At 29.3% G+C, this 25,723-nt stretch overlaps 1 protein-coding gene across 1 annotated transcript; it reads left to right on the top strand.

Moving 5' to 3' along the window:
• The first annotated feature begins 3,768 nt into the window (after positions 1–3,768).
• On the top strand, positions 3,769–24,597 carry LOC136990409 (glucose-6-phosphate 1-dehydrogenase-like). The gene is made up of 11 exons (XM_067288796.1): positions 3,769–4,412; positions 8,930–8,967; positions 9,104–9,212; positions 12,497–12,714; positions 14,462–14,620; positions 14,685–14,810; positions 14,899–14,992; positions 17,660–17,876; positions 20,836–21,041; positions 21,115–21,284; positions 24,406–24,597. The coding sequence occupies exons 1-11, from the start codon at positions 4,299–4,301 to the stop codon at positions 24,488–24,490; spliced, it is 1,536 nt and encodes a 511-aa protein (XP_067144897.1). The 5' UTR covers positions 3,769–4,298; the 3' UTR covers positions 24,491–24,597.
• Positions 24,598–25,723: the final 1,126 nt, after the last annotated feature.

Here is a 25,723-nt window from a genome sequence, read left to right as displayed (position 1 = left end):
AATATACACAACGAATTTAATGGCATTTTGTTTACGATTCTTTTTGCAAATTATTCTAGGAATGATTTAATTTGAACCATCAGTAATATGAATTTCTTATTGGTTATAAGAGAGGGGCACTAAGAGGGCCTTTTTAGCAGCCTATTATTGGTTCAGCCAGGCTTACGATGGGATGGATGGTTAGTGAAGGACGGGGCCCAACATATTCTGGCTCTCGGAAAATTCCCCGGGTTTTTCGAACTGTCCGAATCTCCCATCCCCGGTCCCCAAGAGAGATAGACTATCATCTTAACCGTCAGTGACTGTTATTCAGAGGTTTGACTGTACACCACGTCACATACAGTAGGCTTTCGCTTTACGACAGCTTATTTTATAACTGGCATCATTTTTTTAGTATAACAGTGGGTGAAATGTAATCAAATGCAATACTTTTTGTTATCCTCTACGAGTGGCATTGGGCGCGAAGCCTGCTAAAGCAGCTTTAATACAGCTGGATAAACAAACCAACAATATAATCAGTTTCAAATGTCACTGGTTTGCTCGTTCAGTTGTATTAAAACTGTTTTACCAGCAGAGAACCCGTTGACTGAAAACATTATAAAACATTCAAAATATTTCTTTACGGGCAATGACGTCAACCAGTCATTAACATTAATGGTCGGCAGAGAAGTCTCAATGACAAACAGAATAATGAAATAAAGAAATGCCTTATGTATCAATTGTTTTCTGGAAATACAACATAAATTTATTAAAAATAGAAATGTGAATACCTATAGGTGATGCCATTGAAAGATTTGTTCAAAACTTCACTTTCATTGGGTACTAATTTGTATTTGACAACCAAAAGTATTTTATTTGCGGAAAAATATTACAAAAACTCTTGTGGAAACAGATAAACGATTTTTGAACACAAAAAATTGACTTGAGAAATGTTTAATTTTTCTGGTGCGAGTCTAGAAATGAAAATTTGTAGCTAATAGAAAGTGAATTTAATAAAAATGCCATTTTTGAAGAAAAACAGATCCTAGGTTTATCGATATACAAGTCTTTTTGATATCCTTTGATATTAAATTCTTAAAAAAGATGCAAAATGAAAATAATTTAGCATGATATATTACGCAAATAGCGAACAATTTACTATCAACCATGAAAATTTTCGTTTTTGGAATGATTTATTATTTCTGAAAACCATTACTCCAATGATATCAATATCGTTGATGACGAATGATGGCATTTGAGCATCCAAGCCCGTTATGTTGTAAAAAATATAACAAACATGGACGCTCTCACATTTCAAATCTGTATTGGCACATTCATATATCACTAGACGCAACGGATTTTATTGTGGAACACCAAATTTAGTGGTGGAACCCTAGGAGGAGTTGGTTGGAACATAAGTTGAGAACTCCTACATTAGGGCAATGATGTTAACTAGTCATAGAGTTTGAGAGAGGCAGCGTCATGTAAGAATGTCCCTGGTTCACAGGGAATGATGCAAAACAATTGAAAAATAAAATCCCAAACTAACAAGTGCAAGTATCGCTCCGCTGATAAACAGTGCAGTTCTAGTTTCAGGTGCAGTAGTAAGCTATTTAAAATGTCGAAACAAACAAATATCTTGGTATTAACAGTACCCAATAGCGTTCCTAATGGTATCATTAGCGGATAAATACTTTATTGCCCGCTGATGATTTTAACAACAACTTAGAGCCATAACATGTCTACGTCCAGCCTAGTCGACGGGCAAAGATAGAAATTCCAAAGATTTTCTGATGAATATTAATGAGACAGTGTCTAGAAAACACGAAGATAGTTAATAATATATTTGTTTATTGTATTAAAAAAAAGCATACAACGAGAACACAAGACAGACTAACGCTTGATCTCAATGGATTCAATTCATTCAGTTGGCTGTGTGAATGGCTTCCAGACTTCCTCGAATAAAGAACGTAAAGACAATTGTTAATAATCTGACATGGTGTATGCAAAGGAATGGCATGTTTTGGAGCGTTAGCCACTGAATTTAGTTAGAACACTAGCAATAATTAATTATAATTGTTAAATTACGATGGCGAAACCCTCTGTCTATAATGCATACTGCATAATAAAATGAATTTATAGCCGCGTAATAGCCACCGAAAATTCAGGAAATATTCGAATAAAAAGAAAGATTAGATTAACTATTTATTTATAATTAAATATATGCTATAAAAATTAAATCAGGTTTTTATATCCTCATTTCAAATATTTTACAGGAAAAATTTTATATAAATCAATTAAAATTTATACAAATAGAGAAAACACGTTGAACTGCTATATTAACGAAAATCAAAACCAGTTACTGATATAAACAGTAGACGGCCGGATGGCCGAGCGGTAAAGGTGGCAGTCTACCGCTCTGGGGGACCCGGGATCGAATCCGAACGGGTCGAATAATCCCCAGGATTTTTTGGGGAGTGGTCCGTTCGGATATGTCGGGCCCCGTCCCTCACCACCCGGTCGCGCCATTGTGGGCCTGGCCGAACCCATAATGGGCCTACTAAAAGAGGCCCTCTTAGTGCCCACAGGGCGGAAAGAGTTAAAAAAAAAAAGATATAAACAGTAATACAATATCACTATAGAACAGGGGTTTTTTTTAAACTCTTTCCGCCCTGTGGGCACTAAGAGGGCCTCTTTTAGTAGGCCCATTATGGGTTCGGCCAGGCCCACAATGGGGCGACCGGGTGGTGAGGGACGGGGCCCGACATATCCAAACGGACCACTCCCCGAAAAATTCCTGGGGATTATTCGACCCGTTCGGATACGAACACGAGTCCCCCAGAGCGGTAGGCTGCCACCTTGACCGCTCGGCCATCCGGCCTGCATATATATATATAGAACAGGGGTGGGCAAGCAAGTGTTCAGTGGGAGCCGCAATGTAGGTTTTGCAAAATGCATAGGAGCCGCAGTTCTGTACTGTCGTGGGGGATAGCATGGCAAGGCGCGCGATTTTATTATATAATATAAATATATTATAAAACAAATATTGAATTTTTTTTTAATAAACACATTTTCACAAAAAATAAAATTGTAAAAATATTAATAAAAAACAGAAATGAACACTTTCAGCAAGAGCCGCATTTGCCCATGCCTGATATGCAGCTATAGAATATTACAACCTAAATTGAACTCGCACGTATCAAATATTTTTCCGGTTTGACAGGTTTACGTTTTAGTTAGGTTTTGTTTTCAACAGGTTTTACTGTATACACAGTATAAACGGGTTCAAAGGTTTTACAAATCATAACGGCGGATCGCTGAGTGTTTGAGGTGACAGCCACCGCTCTGAGGAATCCGGGAAAAGGCCTTGAATTTTTTGGGAGTGGTCCATCCGGGTCAGTATGGCGCCTTCCCTGACCATCCGTCCGCCCCATTGTGGACCAGGTGAATCCACAATGGACTCGATAAAACGGTGCCCACTCTTAGTGCCACAGGGCGAAGAATTAAAAAAATAATCTGTGCGATAACCTAAAAATTTTTACATTCGATTTTTTTCGAATCTATTTCTTTTAATTATATTTAAAAATCACGCATTTGACCCTGTTTATAAGTAATCGCAATTTAGAAATTTTTAGAGCGCGATAACGTATATATAAATCGAAAATTATTAAAGTAATTTGAAATAAATAAGGAATTAGATAAAATAAATAAATATATATATACACTCACATTATTATATTTCACGTGCGTTGTACAATAGTGGCGCTGGAAATTGATTACATAAACTCCACGTGTGATTAAGCCGATCACGTGGCCAGGTTATTGATGCTTACGAATAGATCACAAAGAGAAGAGATAAGTAGAATGATAAGCATCCCGCGTGCGAATATATTATACCCGGAGGGGTCTTTCTGCCATTGTTAATGATTAATTACAGGATAAGGCTCCATCCCCTCTATATAAACGGGCCAAGAGGAGGAGGAAGCGAGATGTAAAAGAACATTTTCCATATTTTCCTTCGGGGAATTAGCCTAGTAAAAATTTAAAAAATTGTCGATAATTATTTTAAAATATATTTATTCCGAAACCAGTCTGTTCAAGGTGTTACGTCACAAGTCTAAACCCTCACCTGATACAAATGAATGGTGATTGGTTGTTGAACAATGTGCTCGTGTTTTCCTGGCAGGCTTGTATTTTTAAAAGAAAGTTTAATTCGGTCAACGAACAATTTACTCACAAACTGTGTACCGGTTAGAGGTGTTCGGTAGGCAAAGTCCTTTTCTCTCTTGTCTCTTCATTGATACGGCGTGAATACCGAAATGAATGACACCCACGTGTCTGCCGAGTGTATAGAGTTGTACAAAGAATCAATTCATCATTTAAAACCTTCTATTGATGAAAAACATTACGTGTTCGTCATTTTTGGAGCATCGGTAAGTTGTTTAAGAATTAAAAATCGATTATATTGAAATATTTATATTTTTAGATCTTTGTTATATATAGCACTGTGTAGGAAAGCTGCCAAAAAAATATTTATTTTAAAACTTTAATGTTTCTCTGCGGTTATAATTTATATAATACTTTTACTCTGCGTTCGTCTTCGGTCTCATCGATTGTGCGGCCGAGTGCACTTCACACTAGAGAGTACGAAACACTTGAAAAATACATTTAAATATTTATAAAATGTATCCAAATTTAAACAAATAAATCAATTTATTTATTTAAAAAAATATATATATATATCATCAGAAGGATTGACACACTTCACAATAAGTTAATATTTAATAAATACAGGATGTTTCGCATGCTACGTTATTTAGAAAACGAAAAGACGTTGCAAACATTTTTGAATAATTTTAAAAAAAAACATTAATCTTGCAACATAGAAAAATAACTGTTTTTCCTAAATAATTAAATAGAATTGTGCAAAAATATTTAAAATTAACAGCAAGTAAGAAAAGAATTGCCTATGTTATATATTTTATTTTTAAAAACTCTAGTTTAAAATTCTAGATATTACAAATATCTGGTGAAACAATTTAAGTTATGGTCTACATTTGTTGATCAAATTGAATTTTCTGTAATTGTAGAAATAATTAAAAAATTAAACGTTTAAACTGCCGATATATCTATCGTAACATAATGTTTATATCAATAGTTAGTTAATATTTAAAGGAAATGTAAATTTATTATTTGGCACGTGTTGTCTAACTTTATAAAATTATGTACGTGTACGAATGAAAATTACACGCTCGGAGACATTTTTTCCGAATTATTTATGGGATAGAAATTAATTTAAAAATTTTATTCACAGATAGGAAAAGATGCTATTCTGTAAGGATTTTAATATTTTAGAATGTTATTTAATTTTATACATTAAAAGATATTTTCTATATCAGTTATATCCTTGTATATGCATTTTGATTTTATTTATAACAGACAAATTGCATAATTATGGGGAAAATTAAATGTTGTGTTATAAAGAAACAGCAATAATGATATGAAGGGTGTGATGATTTAAATATAAAAATTAATGAATTAAAAATATTCTATATAGTATTTGATTAGCTTCCAATAATAATAATGTGAATTTAACAGTTAATGTCCGTATATAATGTAGTGTCTTATAATTGTAAGTGTCCTAGGGAAGGGCTGTCTAGATGAGTGAGTTTAGGAGGCAACTTTGTCAGGCAGGAAAATTGGAAGGAATGTGAAAATAAGCAGTTAAGTGTTCAAAAGGAGGAAAAATAAATAAAAATAAAATGCAAAATATGGTCAAATCTCATAAATGTAGTTTAAAGTTGTTTATAAATAGTTTGTTCAAAAGTTTCAATGTTAGAAGTGCTCTCTATTGGCAACAATTCTGGAAGTAGAGGGCAAAAAACTATTTTGTTTCTTTTGCAAGTTACCATCAAGCTGATACTGGCTAAAGAGCAAATTTATTAATATGCAGATTTGACCTTACAGTTAAGCTAATTTTTGGTTATTGAAAACATTAGATTAGATTACTTGCAAACATTAATGTTCAATTTACAATATTGTTGGATATAATAAAACAATGTTATCTTTTCTTTTCTTTTTCTTAATTTATTGACCTTGATATTTAAGTTATATCATGCGTGATGATTTTGTCATTTCTTTGTGATCTCTGGTGCTCAGTTTTCTTTATTGCTATTACTTGTTTAGGAACTGCAATATAATTTGTCTGGTATATTCTTATATTGCATTCACTTTCATTATATATACGTTTCTGCTGAAAAAAAGCAACTATGATGATTTAAATGGTATAGTAATTAATCATTGTGTGAGATGATGTAGGACTTGTCTTATTAGCTATTAGATTTTTCTTTGATGCTTCTTCTAGTTACCACATTTTTCTAAACATGACAGTAAAGACAATCGGAAAAGTCTTGTCTCGTGTTAATGATGATTCAGACTTTCTCTGCTCCAAGTATCCTCTGTTCGTACAAGGACAGATGAACATTTATACTTATATCTGGATTATTTTAGAAACAATCTGGAACACCGTTGATAAATATAATTTTTTATGCTTTTCTTAACTTTCAGGTTTTTGTAATGGAAGTTTGGCAGTTAATAAAAAAAATGATCTATTCAGTTATATAAAAGTTTAAAATTTAAATTCTGTTTATTACAATTCAGGAATTAGTTTGAATATTTATTGATTTCTGAATATCAGCAATTTATATATTTAAGCCATTCTTTTGTTTTAATTATTAATTTATGATCATTTAATATTTTCTAAATTGAGATTACTTAAGAGTAGTAAGAACAGTTCCTGTAAGCAAAGAATTAAATCTTTCTATTAGACAACTCACTTATTCTTGTTTTATCCTTATTATATCCCTTTCCTTATATTGCAAATTGTCAATTGTAAGAAAGATTATATACAAATAAATAGAAACCATTTTAATTTTTGGTAACTGCTCAATTTTCAGAATTAATAATCTTTTTCCCATAAAATCTTGAATTAATTTAATACAACAGATTTTTTTTTTATGTTGGTAGAAAAATTAGATCAATATTTGCTTATTTTATAATGAATGAAATATTTTGTATGCATGTAAATACAAATAGATTTTGGATATGAATTTTATTCTGTACTTGAAAACTTTTATTGCAGATTTAGTTGAAATAAATGTAAAATTATTGTACTTGTAAAAAAATAAATATATAAAATTCTTTCTGTTCTGTGGGTATTAAGAGGACCTTTTTGTTATATCCATAATGGGTTCAGCCCACAGTGGGGACAATGAGCTGGTGAAGGACAGGCCCAACATATCTGGGATGAACTACCCAGTAAAGTTCATGGAGTTTTTTGACCACCCAAATTTAATTCCAGGTCCCCCATAGTGATAGGCTAATCATCTGAAATTTTCATTTAAAGATTTAGTCATCATAGTTTTGTTTTCTGATATTGTGAAACAATAATATAATATGCAGTAGTTTTATTTTACTTTCATAAGATTAATTGTAATGATTTCAAACACTCAAAAATATTTGATTTGTTAACATTATTTATTTATTTCATTGTTTACATTACTTTATGTTTTAAGTAAGTAAAATAGTAAAAACAAGAAAACTGTCTTTTGTTCTAATTTAAAAAAAAACATTAAATTTTTTTTGTTTTTATGTGACGTTCACTTAAAAATCTATTTAAGGGCAAAAGAGATCTTTCCAGCATTGTACAAGTGTTTGCATGTGATGCATGCTTGTTTCCAGTGCTAAAACAACCAAAGAGAATCAATTTAAGACAATTTAGCATAAAGTAAAAATAATCTGAGTGTAAAGGATGAAGACAACATTGTAGAAATTTATATAAAAAAGTGAGATTTATTTTATAAGAGAACATATTTAAAAATATCACTTTCAGTAGCAATACAGAGATACAGAAGGTTGAGTGTGGTGTTATGAATGGGATGTAGCATTCCTTGCATCACTGTTTCACAGGTCTATCATATGCATTTCTCCAGTTTGCTGACATTACACAGCACTGATATGTCATAAATTGTTGCTTTTGGGTTAAGTCTGTGGAATCTAGTGGTAATGAAATAGGTCCAAGTTGTCCTATCTAACGGTTGCTTTGGTAACCATTCTATGAGCCACTGACACACATCCATCTGGAAATGAGGTAGTATGCTTATGTACTGATACCACACTTGCTGTAGTTGCACCAACGGCAAGTCATCAAACTATTTATCCGTCATCATCATTAGAATGTTCAGATATTGGTCACTATTAAGGGTGCAACAAGTACAGAACCAAAAAGCTGCTCATCCCCAAATTCCACACCAGATATTTAGGATAAAATGTACTTGATGTTTCATATGTTGTGGAACACCTCTGCCTAGTAGTGCACATTGTGATGGTTATATATATATACTCCATTCTGGAAAAATGTGCTAAAGGAGTTGTCGTTCATCTATCTGTAAATTTATTGTGTTGCACCAATCAAATCATCGTGTGTATTTTGCATTGCGCTGGTTGCAGATAGTAGTGGAATGAGTTCATATCACAGTGATGCAATATTTGGTGGAATTGTCTGCTGCAGTCCATAATATAATTTATGCTAGAAACATTTGTTTTGCCCCCTGTATAGATGTTTAAGTGGGCATCCTGTAAATTGAAAGATTGGGGCATTTCACTGCTTTTCTTTTTATTACTTAAGAAGAATTTGGTTAATTCAAAATTGTAGTTTTTTCTTCTAAATTATTAAGCACAATTCTTTACAAGAATAATTTATTTATTGCTAGTTTTAAAACAGTTTGAATAAACATTTTAATTAGATTCCTTCAGTATGTAAATATGGATCTCTAATTCAGAATAAACAGTGATTGTACAATGCATCAAAGTAATTTTGCTGTATTTATATTATAGTTACAGTAATTTACAAATGTAAATGGTTTAACATATATTATTAAATTTGTTTTAGGGAGATCTTGCAAGAAAGAAAATTTATCCAACACTTTGGTAAGAAATCATTTTATAATTTTTATGAAATTTACTGCCAATCCCTCAAATTTTGTAATTGAAAAAATATATAAAAATTTAATATAAATAAATAAATCATTTATTTTTACTCATTAATTTACCCCTCTTTTCTAAGGTCATTATATAGAGATGGACTTCTACCAAAGAAAATTACTTTTATTGGATTTGCAAGATCAAAATTAACAATACATGAAATATTTGAGAAAGCAAAACCATATTGTAATGTAAGTTTTCTTCTTGTTTTTTTAGTCTTTTATTTATTGTTAATGTTTTCTTAATTTTTTTTTAATAAAATAGAAAAATTTTATATTTACAATTACAATTTGTACATTAATATAGTTAGCTAATTTCAAATTATTTTAATAATATATTTGAGTTCCTTACAAATAGAAATGAACCCTGCTTAATGTATTTTTTTAATACAGCTGTTTGCATGCACAAGACTCTTAGAATCATTAGGATGATTCAATCTGGACACGATGCACTGTCCCTCTCACTACTTGACTATTCCATTATGGGCTTAGTAAATCCATAATAAATACAGGAAAAAATGATTTTCAAGATGTTTAAAGGCTAGATAGAATTAAAAATTTAAGGTCCTAGCAAAAAATCTTTAAATTAGTGATGTAACGAATAGTATATTCGGCCTCAGCCGAATACCGAATATTCAGCCAGGAGCGTGGCCGAATGGCCGAATATTCGGCAAAACTATTCGGCTTGATTAACGCACATATAAAAATTAGCGCGCAAACCTCATTATGCAAGGATCGCGCACCCTGCTCTCTATTGGCCCAATGTCACTACGATTTTTTCTTCCAGTAGGTCTAAATTATTTAAATTAATTAATTAAATTATAATTATTAAAGTTAATATGAGATGGAGCCTAACGTCTACCTCTAGTGCCAAATCGGTTTATAATTTATGTAATAGCCGTAAATAGCCCGATATGATTTGGCAGTTGTTGGTATTTAGATGTAAGTTATAACATATAAGTTATTTTATTTGCAATCGATCTTTTTAACTCTTTAATTAAGCAGTAAAATTTTATTTTTACTATGTATTTGTAGACTGAATAGCACCCTAAGGATATATACTTTAGTGGGGACATATGGTCTAGTTTCTCCCCAGATGTGAAACAGTTCAAATATATTATTGGAAGGTTTCTATTTGTGAAGTTTTGTGATATTTTGTTGCTATTGTTTTTGTCAAAATTTTTAAATTAACTTGATTTCAAATGTTATCTTTTGCATATAATGAGAAATGCTCATTCTTTGCTTTATATATAAAATAAATTATATATTAGTTACTCATCTTCTATAAATAAATATTTATTTCATTAAATACGATAAGTTTCAATAAAACGTTTCGTAAATCATTTTAAAATATCGTAAAAAATATTAAAATATACAAGAATACGAATATAACATAATTAACTAAACAATAACACTAATGCCTGATATGTTCTAACCTACATGCCATCAATGCCATAAGATATCGGGCTAGATAAAGGCTATAATATTATTTTAATTATGAAATAATTTACTAGAGTTAGACGCTATTTCTTATTAACTTTAATAATTATAATTTAATGTTTAGCATTAATAAAAGTTTCCAAAATGATTAATTTACTGTGTTTTTGTTATTTCTTACTCCTGTTTTTAGGTATTCGGTATTCGGCCGAATAGCGAAAAATAGGCCGAATACTGGGTAGTAACCGAATATTCGTTACATCACTACTTTAAGTGTTTTTTGTTCAACAAACAGAAAAAATTAAAAAATTTTTTATTTGTTCTTAAAAATTGTATTTGTTTACAATTTGCTGAACATTGTCAGAAAATTGAAAAGTCTAAATATTGTAGTATAATATTTTTCATAATCAAATATGTAAATATCTATTAAACATTATTGAGATAAATTAGAAAAATTAGTAGGAAAAAGAAATATAAGTTTATTTTCCCTTAAACATTTATAAATAAATAGAAATTAAAATTTCAGACTGAAAATTTAAACACAGAATGAAATGTATTGTAACTGAAAATATTAAAATTATTAAGCACACACATATATATGATAATGAAATTTGCCAAAGTGACACTAATACAGTGGTACCTTGTACTTCAAATACACCATCAGTTGCGCATGCAAGTCTTCTTTCAGTCTCACTCTTGTGTTTCAGTGCTTTTTTTTGTTTTGGTAATGGTTTATTTTTGGTGTTTGATTATGTATGTTGTGTGTTTATTTGTAAATTTTTTAAAATTTTATTCCACAATTTTTCTTTTTATTTGTGGACAGAGTTTGGGTGCTTTGTACATTTTGAATTCTTTTAGTTCAAAATTTTCCAAATGGAACTTTTTTAAACCACATTTGACTCATTCAAAATTTAGGAGCATCTTCCCCATACATATTACAAATTTTTCTTACTATTTGTACAGCATTATAACTTTTTCAAAACTAGCCAAAAATAATATACCTGATAGGCTTTTTATCTGAAGACATTTCAACTTTATTTCATTCAAATAAAATGTGAAGTGACTCCTAAACAAAGAATAATAACATCTCATATTAGCAATAATGTGTTAAATTTCATGACTGTTATAATTAAATCACATATCTATATTAAGTAATGATTGTTTTTTTTCATATTTTTAACCACTTTCTGTTCAACTCAATATAATCTTCATCTATTGTGGAGATAAACAGTGCATGTGTGGCACATCTAGCAGCCATGTTTCAGATGTTGAAGTCGATAGTGTGTGACCAGTGAATGCAATTTTCATTTTATTACATAATATTTAGTATTTTATTTATTGTTTTTACATTTTAATTTACAATTAGGGCATTTAATTGTGTTATTTTTTCCTTAAATTATATTTGCTCTTTTAAGTTTATCGAAATTGGTTTTGTTTAGTGTCTGGGAACAGATTAATTCACTTTCCCTTACAGTAGAGTGTTGTTTATCCGAAAGCCGGTTAACCGAAAGCTTTCCAGTTGGACTGTGTTGTGCCGAATCAAACGTTTTTGATACTAGATTAACTTCTAAAGTATATATTTTTTTGTTTTTATATTTTTCAATATATTTATTTTGTTTGTACAAAATAAAGAAATAATTTTTAACGATACAATAGCCTCGATTATTATTATAAAAATTTTCGTTAGGCTTAAAATCGATGAAAATTCAACATGAAGTGACACGCGACGGAGAAAAATTTCAACATCGGATAGGTTAATATATTTTTTCATACATAATCAGTTATCTGAACCACCACAGTTCCCAATTGATTCGGATAAACGATGCTCTACTGTATTTCTAATGAAGAAAATTGATTCAAACAACCTCCTGGAATGAATTAAACTCGAAGTATGAGGCACCACTGTATTGAAAGTTTCCTTTTACATTAATTTTATTTTATTGTATATTACTTTAGAGGTTTTATTCTGTATATCTAATTATATTAAATTCTATTCTTTTATTAATTAATAATTGTGTATAATTGTAATTTTTAATTAGGTAAACGATGATGAAATGGAAAAATATGAATCTTTTATTACTATGAATAGCTATATCAGCAGTGTATATGATGAACCAGAAGGCTTTCAGCTTCTAAACAGTCAAATATGTAAATTTGAAAATGGAGACATTTCAAATCATTGTTTCTATCTGGCTCTTCCACCAAATGTGTATGAAGTTGTTGCAGCTAATATCAATTTATATTGCAGATCAAAGAGGTAAAATTAATTAAAATAACAGTTTAAATTACAAAATTAAAATTATGAAAAAATAATAATAAACTTCAGTAGCAGTTAATATTAAAAATAAATTTTTATTTATGTCCTATTAAAAATTACCTCATATGTAATGCTCTATTTCTAAAAAAAATTACTGCTGGTATGCACATATGGTAACTGAACTTGTGGAATTGTTTGTACTGAGTAACTGCAAGTACTACATACTGACTATCAAATTTTTTATGCTATACCATTACCATTGAAGTGGCATATTGGCATGTTTCAGCTGAAAAATATCCCTATTCATATGTATATTTAATTGATCTTTCAAGCTATTGAATTTCAAAACACATACAAGTAAGAGTCACATAAATGTATGTCAGAGAAGTAGTAAATTGCAAATTCTAAAGTTCTTGTTATTGCATATATACAATAGATGCCACTTACTGAAATCAGATATTATCAGTCATCTAATATTTTCAGAATCAACTTGTCCAAATCATCTAACTTAAATAACATCACAAAGCTTTTTGTATATTCTAATCAAAAATTTGCTTATAATTATCATTATTACTAAAAGTTTGAATTTACTTAGGTGATTTAATAATAGCCAACTGACAAAACGAATAATAATAATATTTATAAGCCATACTTGTTCAATAAAAACATTAGCATAACAAGCAAAATTAATTAAAATTAAATCATCCAATTACATAAGATGTTTACTCTTAATGTTTGCTTTCTCTTAGACATTGATGTACCATTCTTCTAAATAAAAAAATGGTAATGCTGAATGGAATGAAGTAGCTCCATCTGGTCAACAATCCAACTTTGGATATTATAATAATAAAATTAATAATAACAAAACAATAAAAATAACACATTATATTATTATTTATGATTATGTAGTAGTGCCCTACTATGCCATCTGTGGAGAAAGACACCAAAAACCTCAGACTTTAGTTATTATATTAATAATGGTTGAATCTACTAGTTTTATTAGATGGAACTTTAATTGAATTTAATGGTGATTTGTTTATTAATAGCTTTCTGCTAAAAACATCTTAGCTAAATGAGTGTTTGGTCAATATGTCCTTATTGATGAGCATTTAATTAGATAATAGATATTTTAATTCTCTGATCTCCAGCAATAAATGCATTAAATAATTAAAGTTTCATTGGAATATATTAATATGTAAACAAAGCTCTTCTGTATACATAATACCATTTCTTTTGATGCTGCATCTTAATTCTTGAAATGTACATTCTAAATGTTAGAAAGGAGTTCAAATGTGTTTTTCTTTTTTTTTTTGCTGATAACAAACTTTTAATTTAAACTAATGAGATCACTGAACAGTATAAAGATACTCCCCAATAATAAGCATAAGTACACTTGAATTAATTATTTCAGGATGAAGAGATGGGTGGGCAAAGAGATTTTAGAGTGTGGTGGCACCCATTTTCATCTCACCCTAGCACCATCTACACACACCAGTAGTCACTATGGTGACTGTTGATTTATCTATACTATGAATGCAAAAATGTGTCTTTATTTTGGACAGGTTAAAATGGATAATAAAGTGCATATTAGAATTAAGTAATAAATCTAAAAGTGTAATTTTTCAAGGATTTTTCTCCAATAAAATTTAATTTAAAACAATATTTGCATTTGGTATAACTTTAAAAAGGTAAGCATTTAAGTAATTATGAAAATAATACTCATAAGTCAGTTTTTTAAAAAAATTAGTGGTTGGAACCGAATAGTACTTGAGAAGCCATTTGGACGAGATTCCAAAAGTTCTGCTATGCTATCCGAACATCTCGGAATGCTTTTCAAAGAGGAGGAAATCTATCGTATCGATCATTATTTGGGTAAAGAAATGGTTCAGAATTTAATGGTATTAAGGTAAAATATTTTTATTTAAAAACCATAATACTTTGAAATTCTTATTTAACTATATTTATAATAGATTTGGAAATAGAATATTTGGACCTACGTGGAATCGTGATAATATTGCTAACATCATGATTTCCTTTAAAGAACCATTTGGAACTCAAGGCAGGGGTGGATATTTTGATAGTTTTGGTATTGTAAGGTATGTACGTATGTAACTTATAAAAAAGTAAATTCTAAATATAGATATAATAATTCTAGACTTTCTGTAATTTCTTATTTTTACTTAGAGATGTGATGCAGAATCATCTGATGCAAATGTTATGTCTGGTAGCTATGGAAAAACCAATTTCTACAAAACCAAAGGATATAAGAGATGAAAAGGTTAGTTTGTACTTAATTCAGTTCTAGCAATAATACTGAATTTGTATAGTTAAATGATATACTGTACATAAATTATGAGGTGTGTCCAAAAAGAAAAGCTACAACAACTAATATTCATTTAAAACATTATTTGACTAAACATCCACTACACCATATTTACTGGTACATGCATTATTTTTCTACATAAGGATTTGGACGTTGGTAGCATTTAAGTCTGGGTACTAGCTTCTGTATTCCAGAGCTGTAGAATTCTACTTCTTGCTGCCAGAACCACATTTCAGTTTCATTTTTTGATCTTGTCATGGAAATTTCATGTAATTTTGTTATTGTAAGATTCCAATTTGTACAAATTGCTTCCTCAGTTCTTTGAAGAAGTTCATCAGAAATCACTGAGAGCCTACCATTCCTGTGTTTGTCACGACTATCAGTCCAGCCTCCATAGAATACATGGCACCACTTTCTTACATTTTGTCGATTCATAATGTTCCCGTAAACAAACAATTTGTTTGTGAACATTTGCCGAGAGCTCGCCTTTTGCATTGAGAAGACTTCTGATGGAGGGAGCGCGCTTCACATTTGGTGGGATTCTGAATCAGTGCAGCCATTGTAAACTTGTGCTACTCTAACCAGGTTTAGTCTAGCAATAATGATGGCCACAAAAAGAATATTAAAGGTTCAAGGTCAAATTGACTGTTATTAACATATGCACTGAAACATTAACTTCCTGCTTATACTCAATATATTTTTACTTTTTGTACATGCCACGTAATTATATGTAACAATTAAGAAGTGAGTTTACAGAAGTTTTGTTTTAAAAAGAGTTACAATATTAAAAGTAGATAGAAAAAAATCAAAATCTTTTATTAGCAGATGCAAATCATTATAGCTTCTAGTAATTTGGAACATTTGTGGTCTTTCCACATTTCCATAAAAATTAACAGATCTTGAAAGTTTTTTTTTTTTATTTATCAAAAGCAAAATGTGGATAACAGACATTTTAAGGTTATCTTAGAAGTAGGGTGATCATACGCTCTGTTTTATTGCCATGTCCCATCATTTTAGTAAAAATCCTAATTTTTGTTCCATTTTTATAAATATTCTAAAATGTTTAAACATTTGTGAATCATAAACTGTAGTCAAGTTTGTATCAATGATATTGTACCTGTTAGAAATTTTTATGACAGTACAAATAGACATTAATTGGAGAAAATTTTGTTTTTCACTTTTTTATTTAATAAATTTAAGTATGTTTATCATATTATTTCACTTGCTGCTTTTGTATAGTATTGCTTGTGGGGCACATATTATGCACAATTGTCTTTAGTGTACCGTTGTTTGTTTACCAATTGATATTGAATGTTTTGCAGTAAAAGTGTACAAATACTTTAATATACATACCAGAGGTGGGCAAGCAAGAGTTCAGTGAGAGCCGAAATGTAGGTTTTGCAAAATGCATGGGAGCTGCAGTTCTGTACCGTCGTGGCAGATAGTATTGTAAGGCAGGGAAGGACAGGGTGTCCTCCATCTGTGTCGAGAACTTGTTTTAAAAGAATAGATTTGAAATGTCAAATTAATTTATTGCACCAACTTGGAAATAAATTACTAAATATTACATATATATAATTACATATTTTAACAAAAATGCATAAATAAAATTGTAAAATTAACAATAAAAAGCAGAAATTAACACTTTCGGCAAGAGCTGCACATAACTCAAAAAGAGCCGCATTTGCCCATGTCTGATATATACAGTCAGAGTTGAAAAACAAAATCTTCTGTAACTTTGCAGGAAAATAATTGTTGATGCTGAGAGTTGGTGCTTGACTGACTTGTCACATACCACTCAATTCTAAATGTAGTATTAACTCATTTTTGTCATTTATTACTTGTTATGACAACAAGAAATGCCTTACACTAAAGAATGAAGAATTGTTATATTTGAAATATACATAGAGGAAAAAAGTTGCCAAAAATTAAGGCAATGACTTATGTGAAAATTACCCTAAATTGTGTGTGTACAAAGTTTTATATCTATAAACTTTTATTCACTAATTTTTCTAACCAATCTCACTTAACTTACTATAAACAAAAATCTAACTAGAGGAAAGACTTAATGATATATTTAGATGAATCCAATCTTTGGGGATTGGCATTGCCAAAAGTGACTCATAGTGTCACTTGCCTCCTCATATTACTTGTGAATTCTCTTTTCATTTGATCCAGTCTGCAATGATTATATATTTTCCTCATGAATATAACTTCTCACTTAATGAGGAAAATAATATATATAATATATATATGATTATAAAGGATTTTCTAAGTAATTTCTGAACACTGAATATATGCATAATTTAAAAATATTTCTTATAGTGAAATTAGGATATTTAACGTTCAAAAAACTTAGTTTTATAACATTTTTTAAAATTATAAGAAGAGAGAATACTTTGTGAAAATTTGTCAAAATAAGATTTAATCAATTAATTAGCAAATTTTGAATTTTTATTGAATCTAACAATTATTTCCCATTTAAAAAATTTTTTTCTTACTATATTTCTAAGTAAGTAATGTTAATATCAAAAAATGGTTTTAATTTATTTTTACATTAATTTAATAATTACTTTTCAGCTCTCAATAGAATTTTATATAGTATATTCTTTTGTGTGATAGGTTAAAGTATTGAGATGTATGCCAGAAGTGAAACTAGAAAATGTTGTTTTGGGACAATATATAGGAAACTCAGATGCAGAAGGTGATGCCAGCAGTAGTTATCAGGATGATCCTACTGTTCCTAATGACTCAATTACACCAACTTATGCTTTAGCTACATGCTTCATCAATAATGAACGTTGGGATGGTGTGCCTTTTTTTCTTCGTTGTGGTAAAGGTTAGTAACAGTCAGAACATTCAAAATTTTTAACAATAAAAAAAAATATCCATTTATATCATTTCACAATATTTTAAACTTTTTTAAATATTTATTCAATTTTTCAGGGTATCAAATACAACAAAGCTGGAACAAATGACATTGCATCAATATCCTTTTTGCACTTTTCCAGCAATAGGTTTATTTAAGATATAAACGAACAAACATTTTCAGTTCATTTTCATAAATTTGCTTCATGTTTGGCATTTGAAAATGCATTCTGAAAGTCCAGAAAGGAATGTTTAAACAGTTTTTATGAAATTACTGCTTGAAATTTACACAGTATTTTAAATTATTCATAGAATAACAATAACTGTAACTTTTAAAGATGTTGAAAAATTACTATGGAATATAATTAAGCACAGATCATGCCTTAATAATTTGCATTTTTGCTATATATAAAGTTGCTCCTTATAAGTAAAGATAAAATTTGAGAATTTTTAAAAAGTGTACCAGATTTAGAATCTCTTCAAGTATTCAAATTTACAACAATAAGGCCAGAGGAAGACTTCTCAGGGAGTCAAAAACATTAGTGCAGGACTGAAATAATTTGCTGGAAATAGTAAGTAAAGTTATAATTTTTATGTTGTAAACTGAGGTTGTAGTTTGAACATTGACAATGCCCTAGTAATCATTTCAAATCATTTGAATACAAAAAAAAAAAATACATCCAAGCACTTACCACTTACCAGGACAAAAGAGAAACTAGGTCCCTCTTGGAATGCAAATGAAATCAACTATGTCCCATATCCATCTTTAGACCTAAATTGCCTAATGGATGCCAATCACTGCTACCGAAAATTTAATTCATACGCTTACAAAAGGCAATTCAAAATTCAAGAAGAATTATGTATGCTCAGCTTACCAAATTTTATAAATCTAGAGAACACCTTATTCAACAAAGATATAAACCTTCTATCAGAAGTTAATGGGAGAGTAATTGGACTAGAATTAGAAGTATCCCACACTCTTCTTAGAAATTATATTAAGAAATTCAGATGGATACTCTAACAAAAAAAAAGCAGCAAAATACTTTAATATAACAGCCATTAATATGCTGGGAGAATATCATTATACCAAAAGTATTAAAACAAGCCTTATAAGTGGCTTGTTCTAATATATGGCCCAATGTTTGTATCTTAATTAATATTACTAATTCCGGACAGGAAAAAAAAGACCTTCATGCATTGAAAGTGTCATGCAGATTTTTCTTTGATAATTCTCAAGAAACAAGGGGCAGCTTTACATGTAGAGAAGATGCATATTCTTAAGCACAAATTGTGCCTTAATAATTTAAAATTTAAATTTAAAATACCAAGTGTAACTTGGTATTTTAAATTATACATATTCTTATTGTATGAATATTTTAAATTTAAATGTTTGTTTGTAATTTTTAATGTCATGGAACATGTTTAACATTCCTTTGTGGAATTTTAGAACATTGTATTTTTGAATGTTAACCAGAAGCAGGTTTATTAAATAAACCGAAAAATTCGTTCATTTATATGTGAAACCTCTTATTTGAAGTGTGAAAGGTATTGATTAGATTTTAAGGATATGTTATCAACTTCAATGTAATGCTCTTTGTCAGTAAAAAAAATTTATCTTTATTTTTAAATCTTGCTTTAGCAATTGTTAAATAAAACATTAAATATTATATTATGCAATGTTGCTAATGGATGATCTTACATTGGATCACCTCCAAAGATTGGGTTTGACAGAGACTTGTAAAGTTGGATAAAATCTAGTTTTTCAATAAAAATTAATGATGATAAATAAGTTCATTTAACAACAATTTTTGCATTATTTTTCAGTAATTATCTTTATTTATCCACTTTTTTACATTATCAGTTTAATTTTATCTGAATAATATGCATACTAAACTATTTAAATTGTAATTTTTACATCTTATTATTATTCCATCATCATTTAGAGAAAAAAATTAATTTGTAGATAATTTTTAGTTTTTTACATACAAATGGCTAACTACTTCAAGATCAAGATGAGTATTTAACAGAAATTTTTGTGTCTTGATCTCATAGAAAGCAAATAGCTATGCATCTCTCTCTCAAAAAAGTGAATGTGTGTATCCTTCAAAGGGCTTGTTTTAAAGTTTTAAAATTGAGTTTTATATTTATACTGTTGAATATATTATTTATTTAAAATAAGCAATAATAACATATATTCTTTCAAAAATTTTCACTTGAAATAAATGTTTTCGGTACTAGTCTCAAGTCATAAATGTTTATACAATTTTATGTATTAAGCAATTCTACAGACTTGTAACATGGAAGTTGTTAGAGGAAAACAGAAATAAGAGATAAAATTGTCTAACTGACATGATTAACGACTAATATCATAACCTTATCAAGATCAGGACCTATAATCTAAGCTGACTTACATTATGAATTAAACATACAGATATTAAGAGTGAAATTTGTGAACAATGAATTACAAAAGCAAAAATGAATTATATTTCAAACTAAATGGTTGAAGATAAATCATCATAAGTACAAAAGTATTATTTTAATCTATAAATGAAAAGACTTGATTACGTATTTTGTTTGTTTGTTTTCTAAAACCGTGCCATACTATGAGTATTAGACACAAAATCACGTTATTAATCAAACATATGGCTTCCTTTCCTTCTTTATTTAATTGATACGGTACTTCTACACGTTTCGGGCTTTTGGCCCCTCCTCATCAGTCAATATCAACCACAATGTGGCACTTGTACACCACGAGTTTGCAGGGGCCAAAAGCCCAAAACACGTAGAAGTACCGTATCAATTAAATAAAGATGAAAAGGAAGCCACGTGTTTGATTAATAACACAATCTTGTGTCTAATACTTTACTTATTCTGTTTTGGAAATTTGAAAATATTAAGAATATTTATTATTATTCTTATTGTTTTAACAGCGCTAAATGAAAAGAAAGCCGAAGTACGTATTCAATATAATGATGTAAAAGGTGATATTTTTGAAGGACAATGTAAAAGAAATGAATTAGTCATAAGAGTTCAACCAAATGAAGCAATCTATGTTAAAATGATGACAAAGAAACCGGGTATGTCTTTTGAAATGGAAGAAACCGAACTAGATCTAACATATGGAAATCGCTATAAGGTAAAAAAATACATCATGTATGTTTTTAATTATTATCATTATTTTTAAATTGATTGAAGATTTTATTTATTAGGGATTAGCAATGCCAGAAGCTTACGAGAGATTAATTTTAGATGTTTTTTGTGGTAATCAAATGCATTTTGTACGTGCCGACGAATTGGCAGAAGCGTGGCGAATCTTCACGCCACTTCTACATACGATCGAGCAGGAAAAAGTTAAACCGTTACCATATCAGCACGGAAGGTATGATTTTGTTTTTAAAATCTTTCATTTTTACTTTGTATTTATTATAAAGAAAGAATTTGTGAAATAAATTTCTACAAATATTATGTTTAATATTTCTCTAAACATAGTTTTAATCTTGCTTATTAAAACTGATTTATTATTATTGTAAGGTGACCAACTATTTTTGTTCAAAAAGAGTACACTTTGCAAGTATTTCATAGGTGAAAAAAAGAAGAAAAAACGATAAAAACTTTATTTTCTTTTAAAAACATATTTTTCTTCGGAGTGGATTTTTTTTGCTAAATGAGGATGTTCGTCTAATAATGTAGCCACATCCGAACAACTTTCATTTTGCATATTAAATTTGACTGTTAAGACTGCATATAATGTTTTTACAGAAAGTTGCGACTTCTCACTGCTCCAATAATCATTCCCTAGTGAAAATACCCTTTCAACAGCAGCATTAGTGCCTGGACAACATAAGGAAATTTCTATTAAAACTTTTAAATTTTCATGTGGGATATGTTCTACTCTAAAATGCCGAAAGATTTCTACCCATCTTTTGTCAAGTTCTATTTTCTCATCGTTCCATTTCTTCAATTTTTCTTCATTTAAATATAAATTTACTCTTCAAATTTCTTCAAAGAGAAAATTGTCATTAATAACAATATCTTTTACTTCCTTCATTACAAATTCGACTGCTGAAGAAACTTCTTTCCATTCAATTTTACTATTTAGAAGGGTCCATTTGAAACAATTTAATGCTCTAAAGTTCACTATCCATTCTTCGATATATTCATAGCAAATTTTATAAAAATTTTTAACTTCTTTTAAAAATTCATTTTTTATTCCGGGATTGGAATCTTCCAAAACGGTCAGTTTATTCTTTAGAATTAGTGGTAAAAATCCATCATTAAATCTTGATTTACATTGCAGTATGAAATCGTTTAATATAATACAAACTTCTGCTGCTGAAATTTTATCTCCTTCAATTTGTAGAGTAATATAATGAAACAACGACGCCTGACTGTGAATAAAATAAGGCATAGGTTCTGACATATCGTTTTGAAAGAATTTCTCCAAAATTGTAGGACATTTGTCAAGGCTTAAAAAATATGAACGTAGTGGATCATATAACTGCAAAACGCATTCTAATGCTGGACTTAAAGCAAGCCATCTGACTTTGGAATAACCAAGCAGTTTTTTGTATTGAACACCAGCCTCTTCACAAAATTCTTTCAAACTTGCTACACGTACTGTAAACCGATTTGAAATATAAATATATATTTGTAATAATTACTTCCACATCTATTGACATTGAACTTGATGCTGTATTGATGGCATTTGATATAATGTGAGCATTACAACCAATTCCCAAAATATTTCGTTTCAGAAGATCTTGTAATTTTGTGTACACATTATTGACACCTTTACGGGTGCGTCCTCCAAAATTAGTATTTGTGTTATCAGCCGAGAGCGCCAAAATTTTCTTATTCAAATTGTTGTCTGTTATAACTCGAAATAAGTGATTAGACAAAATGTCTGATGTTTCCCCTTCGATTGATTCCAAATTTAAAATCTTAATTTGAATACCGTTCTTAATATCGAAATACCTTACTAAAATTGGATAAAGTTTTATTTCATTGTGATTCGATGCGTCTGATAGAATAGATATATATGATACAGAATCCAGATTTTCTGATAGCATTTTCTTGCAGTATTCATTAAATACGCTGGTTACCATAGACTCACATTTTGTTCGCGCACAAGAAAATTTTTCGTCACAAAATTTTTTTAATAATTTAGTAGTGCAGTCCATGCTGCGAAAACTTTGATTATGGATTATTCTGTGAAAAGCGAAAGTACCCTCCATAACTGCCAATTTTTTTTCATTAGTTCCAAAAGTATTCCCTTTAAAAAATGTTGTCAGTTTGGATGTTGACGCTGCTGTGTCATGAGACGTTTTATGTACTTTAGTTTCAATGTGTGCCGTTATTGCACTACGTCCATGAATTGCAATTGAAAATTCCCTATTGCAGATTGTGCATTTAACCAAGGAGTCATCATTTCGATTTTTAACTACAATGAACGGAAACTCTTTTTTTAAATTTTCATTTAAACGATTTTTCCTTCTTTTGTTATCGCTCATATTTGAATTAATAATCTAAAAATTATATTAGTAATATATTTTTTATTTTGATTTTAAATAAATATTATAATCTGATATTATTTAAGTAAAATGAAAATGAAACTATAATATTAATACTTACATGCAACTTCACCTTCACTAGATAAATAAAATAAAATTTTATTTTGTTTTGTACCCCTCAAATCTTGTTAACTTGAACAAAAAGTACGAAATTGTTGGTTTTCTCTAACCTCAAATTAATTAAACAGAAAGGGAATTCCCATAAAACTTTGCCGTACATACTACGCATGCTCGTGTCTGGTGTTTGCCCTGTCCTCTGACGTGCCGGAAACGGCAAACAATATGCGCGCGTGAAATTCAAATCACTGTCAAAATAATTTTAAATATTTAATTAATAAAATTGAAATAAAATAATCTAAAAAAATGTTTTAGAAATACAAATGAGTATAAAATTATACAAATGAGTACTTTCAGAGTACAGGATTTGAAAAGAGTACGGTTTGCGAAAAAAGAGTACAAAACTCAGTAAATGAGTATAGTTGGTCACCTTATTATTGTTAAATGACTTAATACATTTGAATGAATATAAACATTTTAATCAGGTTGAAGTTTTTAATTAAATTTCTACTGTCTATTTTCAAGATGTAATTAATGAACCTATTACTCATTAATTAAATAGCTAAAATATAGAATAGAATATTTAAAAATTCAAAAAATTTTCGAATTTATTTTTGTTATTATTAGGCCCTTTGCATTTATTTATTTTGAAGGATTACAGCTAACTGCCTTCCTTGAGATCGAGATGTAAAAATTTCCCTTGTCTCGATCTTCATAAAAGTAGTTAGCTGTATTAGAAAAAAAAAATTCAAATTTTTATTTGTTACTTGTAGTTACCCAATTAAAATTGAATAATTTAAGATCAATAAACTGGAAAGTGTGATTAACACCAAGATATATTCGAAGTTTATAAAATCTCTTTTGTCGTTTTAGCCGTGGCCCAAAAGAAGCCGACGAACTGCTACAGAAATACGGTTACAAGTTTTACGGAACGTATAAATGGGTGAAACCTTCATAATTAAGAACCTAAAATCCAAACTGGAAGTAAATAAATCTGAGATATCTTTTTGTATTACAATCATTTTTTTAATGTTTATAAAACATATTAAACGTTTTTGAAAATGATCTTTTGGAGTCTACAATATTTAATATTAGGAAGTCTAAACATAGATATTTATAAATATAAAAGTTTTTATTTTGTATGAACTTTTTGAATTTATTTATTTATTTATTCATAAAATAAAATCATTGTAATGATATTGAAACAATACCCAAATAAATTATTATGTAACTTTCGAAATTCATTAGAAAGTTTCCTCTGAAATTCGGTTTGAAATGACGACTCCTTAATGATTTGCGATTGTGATATTTTTCCTTTTTTTAGCAGGACGAATAACAAAATATCTCCTGCCAGCGAAATTTTGTGATATCGTTTATTGCGGCATTTAAAATTTTCCTTTTGTTTTTAATTAAGTAATGTTAAAAGGAGGGAAAATTATTTATTTTAGGATTATCGAATGAGATTATACTATTGTTGTCTTTTCAAAATTATTCATTGCATAGTTGTTACAATTTATAATAAGTTTATGAAATATTTTGTAACAAACTGAAAAGTGATTACCAATAAAGTTTTACTAACAATAAAAAGCTTTGATTATATAAATAAATTGACATTATTTCTTGAGTTCTTTTTCTAAAGTAAATTCAATCCTGGATTCTGCAAAATATTTAAAATTACAAAAATGGAGACTAATACAAAATAATGGATTGTAGAAGATAAAAATTTTCGTAAAAATTACAAAAAAAAATATCTTTCTTTTCAATTTAAATATATATTTTGATTTAATTCTAATACTTCTGTGTATTATTTAAAATGTGAAAAGTAGACAAGGAATTTTTCTCATTCTTTTATTCTGATCTTTGCTTCTATAGTTTCAAAGAATGTTAAATATCAAAATTAATGATTTTAATTTCATTAGACAACTATTGATTTGACTTTTTTTAACAGACCAGCAAGTTGTATTATCTATTGAAATGTCTTAAAATGAATTTAAAGTTTTTAAAATGTCAACTGGCATAATATGTTTTGTAAAGGTTAAGATAGCAGTCTACCACTCTGGGAATCCAAGATCAAATCCGGACAGTTCAAAAGCCCCTCGAATTATTTTGATGGCCTATTCCAGATATGCCAGACTCCATTTCTCATCACCCGGCCTCATCATTTTGGACCTTGCCAAATCCAGGCCCACAA

Source organism: Centruroides vittatus, unplaced genomic scaffold (assembly GCF_030686945.1).
Source record: "Centruroides vittatus isolate TY-2023 unplaced genomic scaffold, ASM3068694v2 scaffold_932, whole genome shotgun sequence".
NCBI lineage: Eukaryota > Metazoa > Arthropoda > Arachnida > Scorpiones > Buthidae > Centruroides > Centruroides vittatus.
The sequence above is the reverse complement of the archived record's forward strand: the minus strand, read 5'-3'. Positions and strand labels throughout refer to the sequence as shown.

Coding starts and splice junctions, on each gene's coding strand:
- LOC136990409 (XM_067288796.1), top strand. CDS start 4,299: ATGAATGACACCCACGTGTCTGCCGAGTGTATAGAGTTGTACAAAGAA. Junction 12,715..14,461: donor TTATATTGCAGATCAAAGAG/GTAAAATTAATT, acceptor TAAAAAAATTAG/TGGTTGGAACCGAATAGTAC. Junction 14,621..14,684: donor CAGAATTTAATGGTATTAAG/GTAAAATATTTT, acceptor TATTTATAATAG/ATTTGGAAATAGAATATTTG.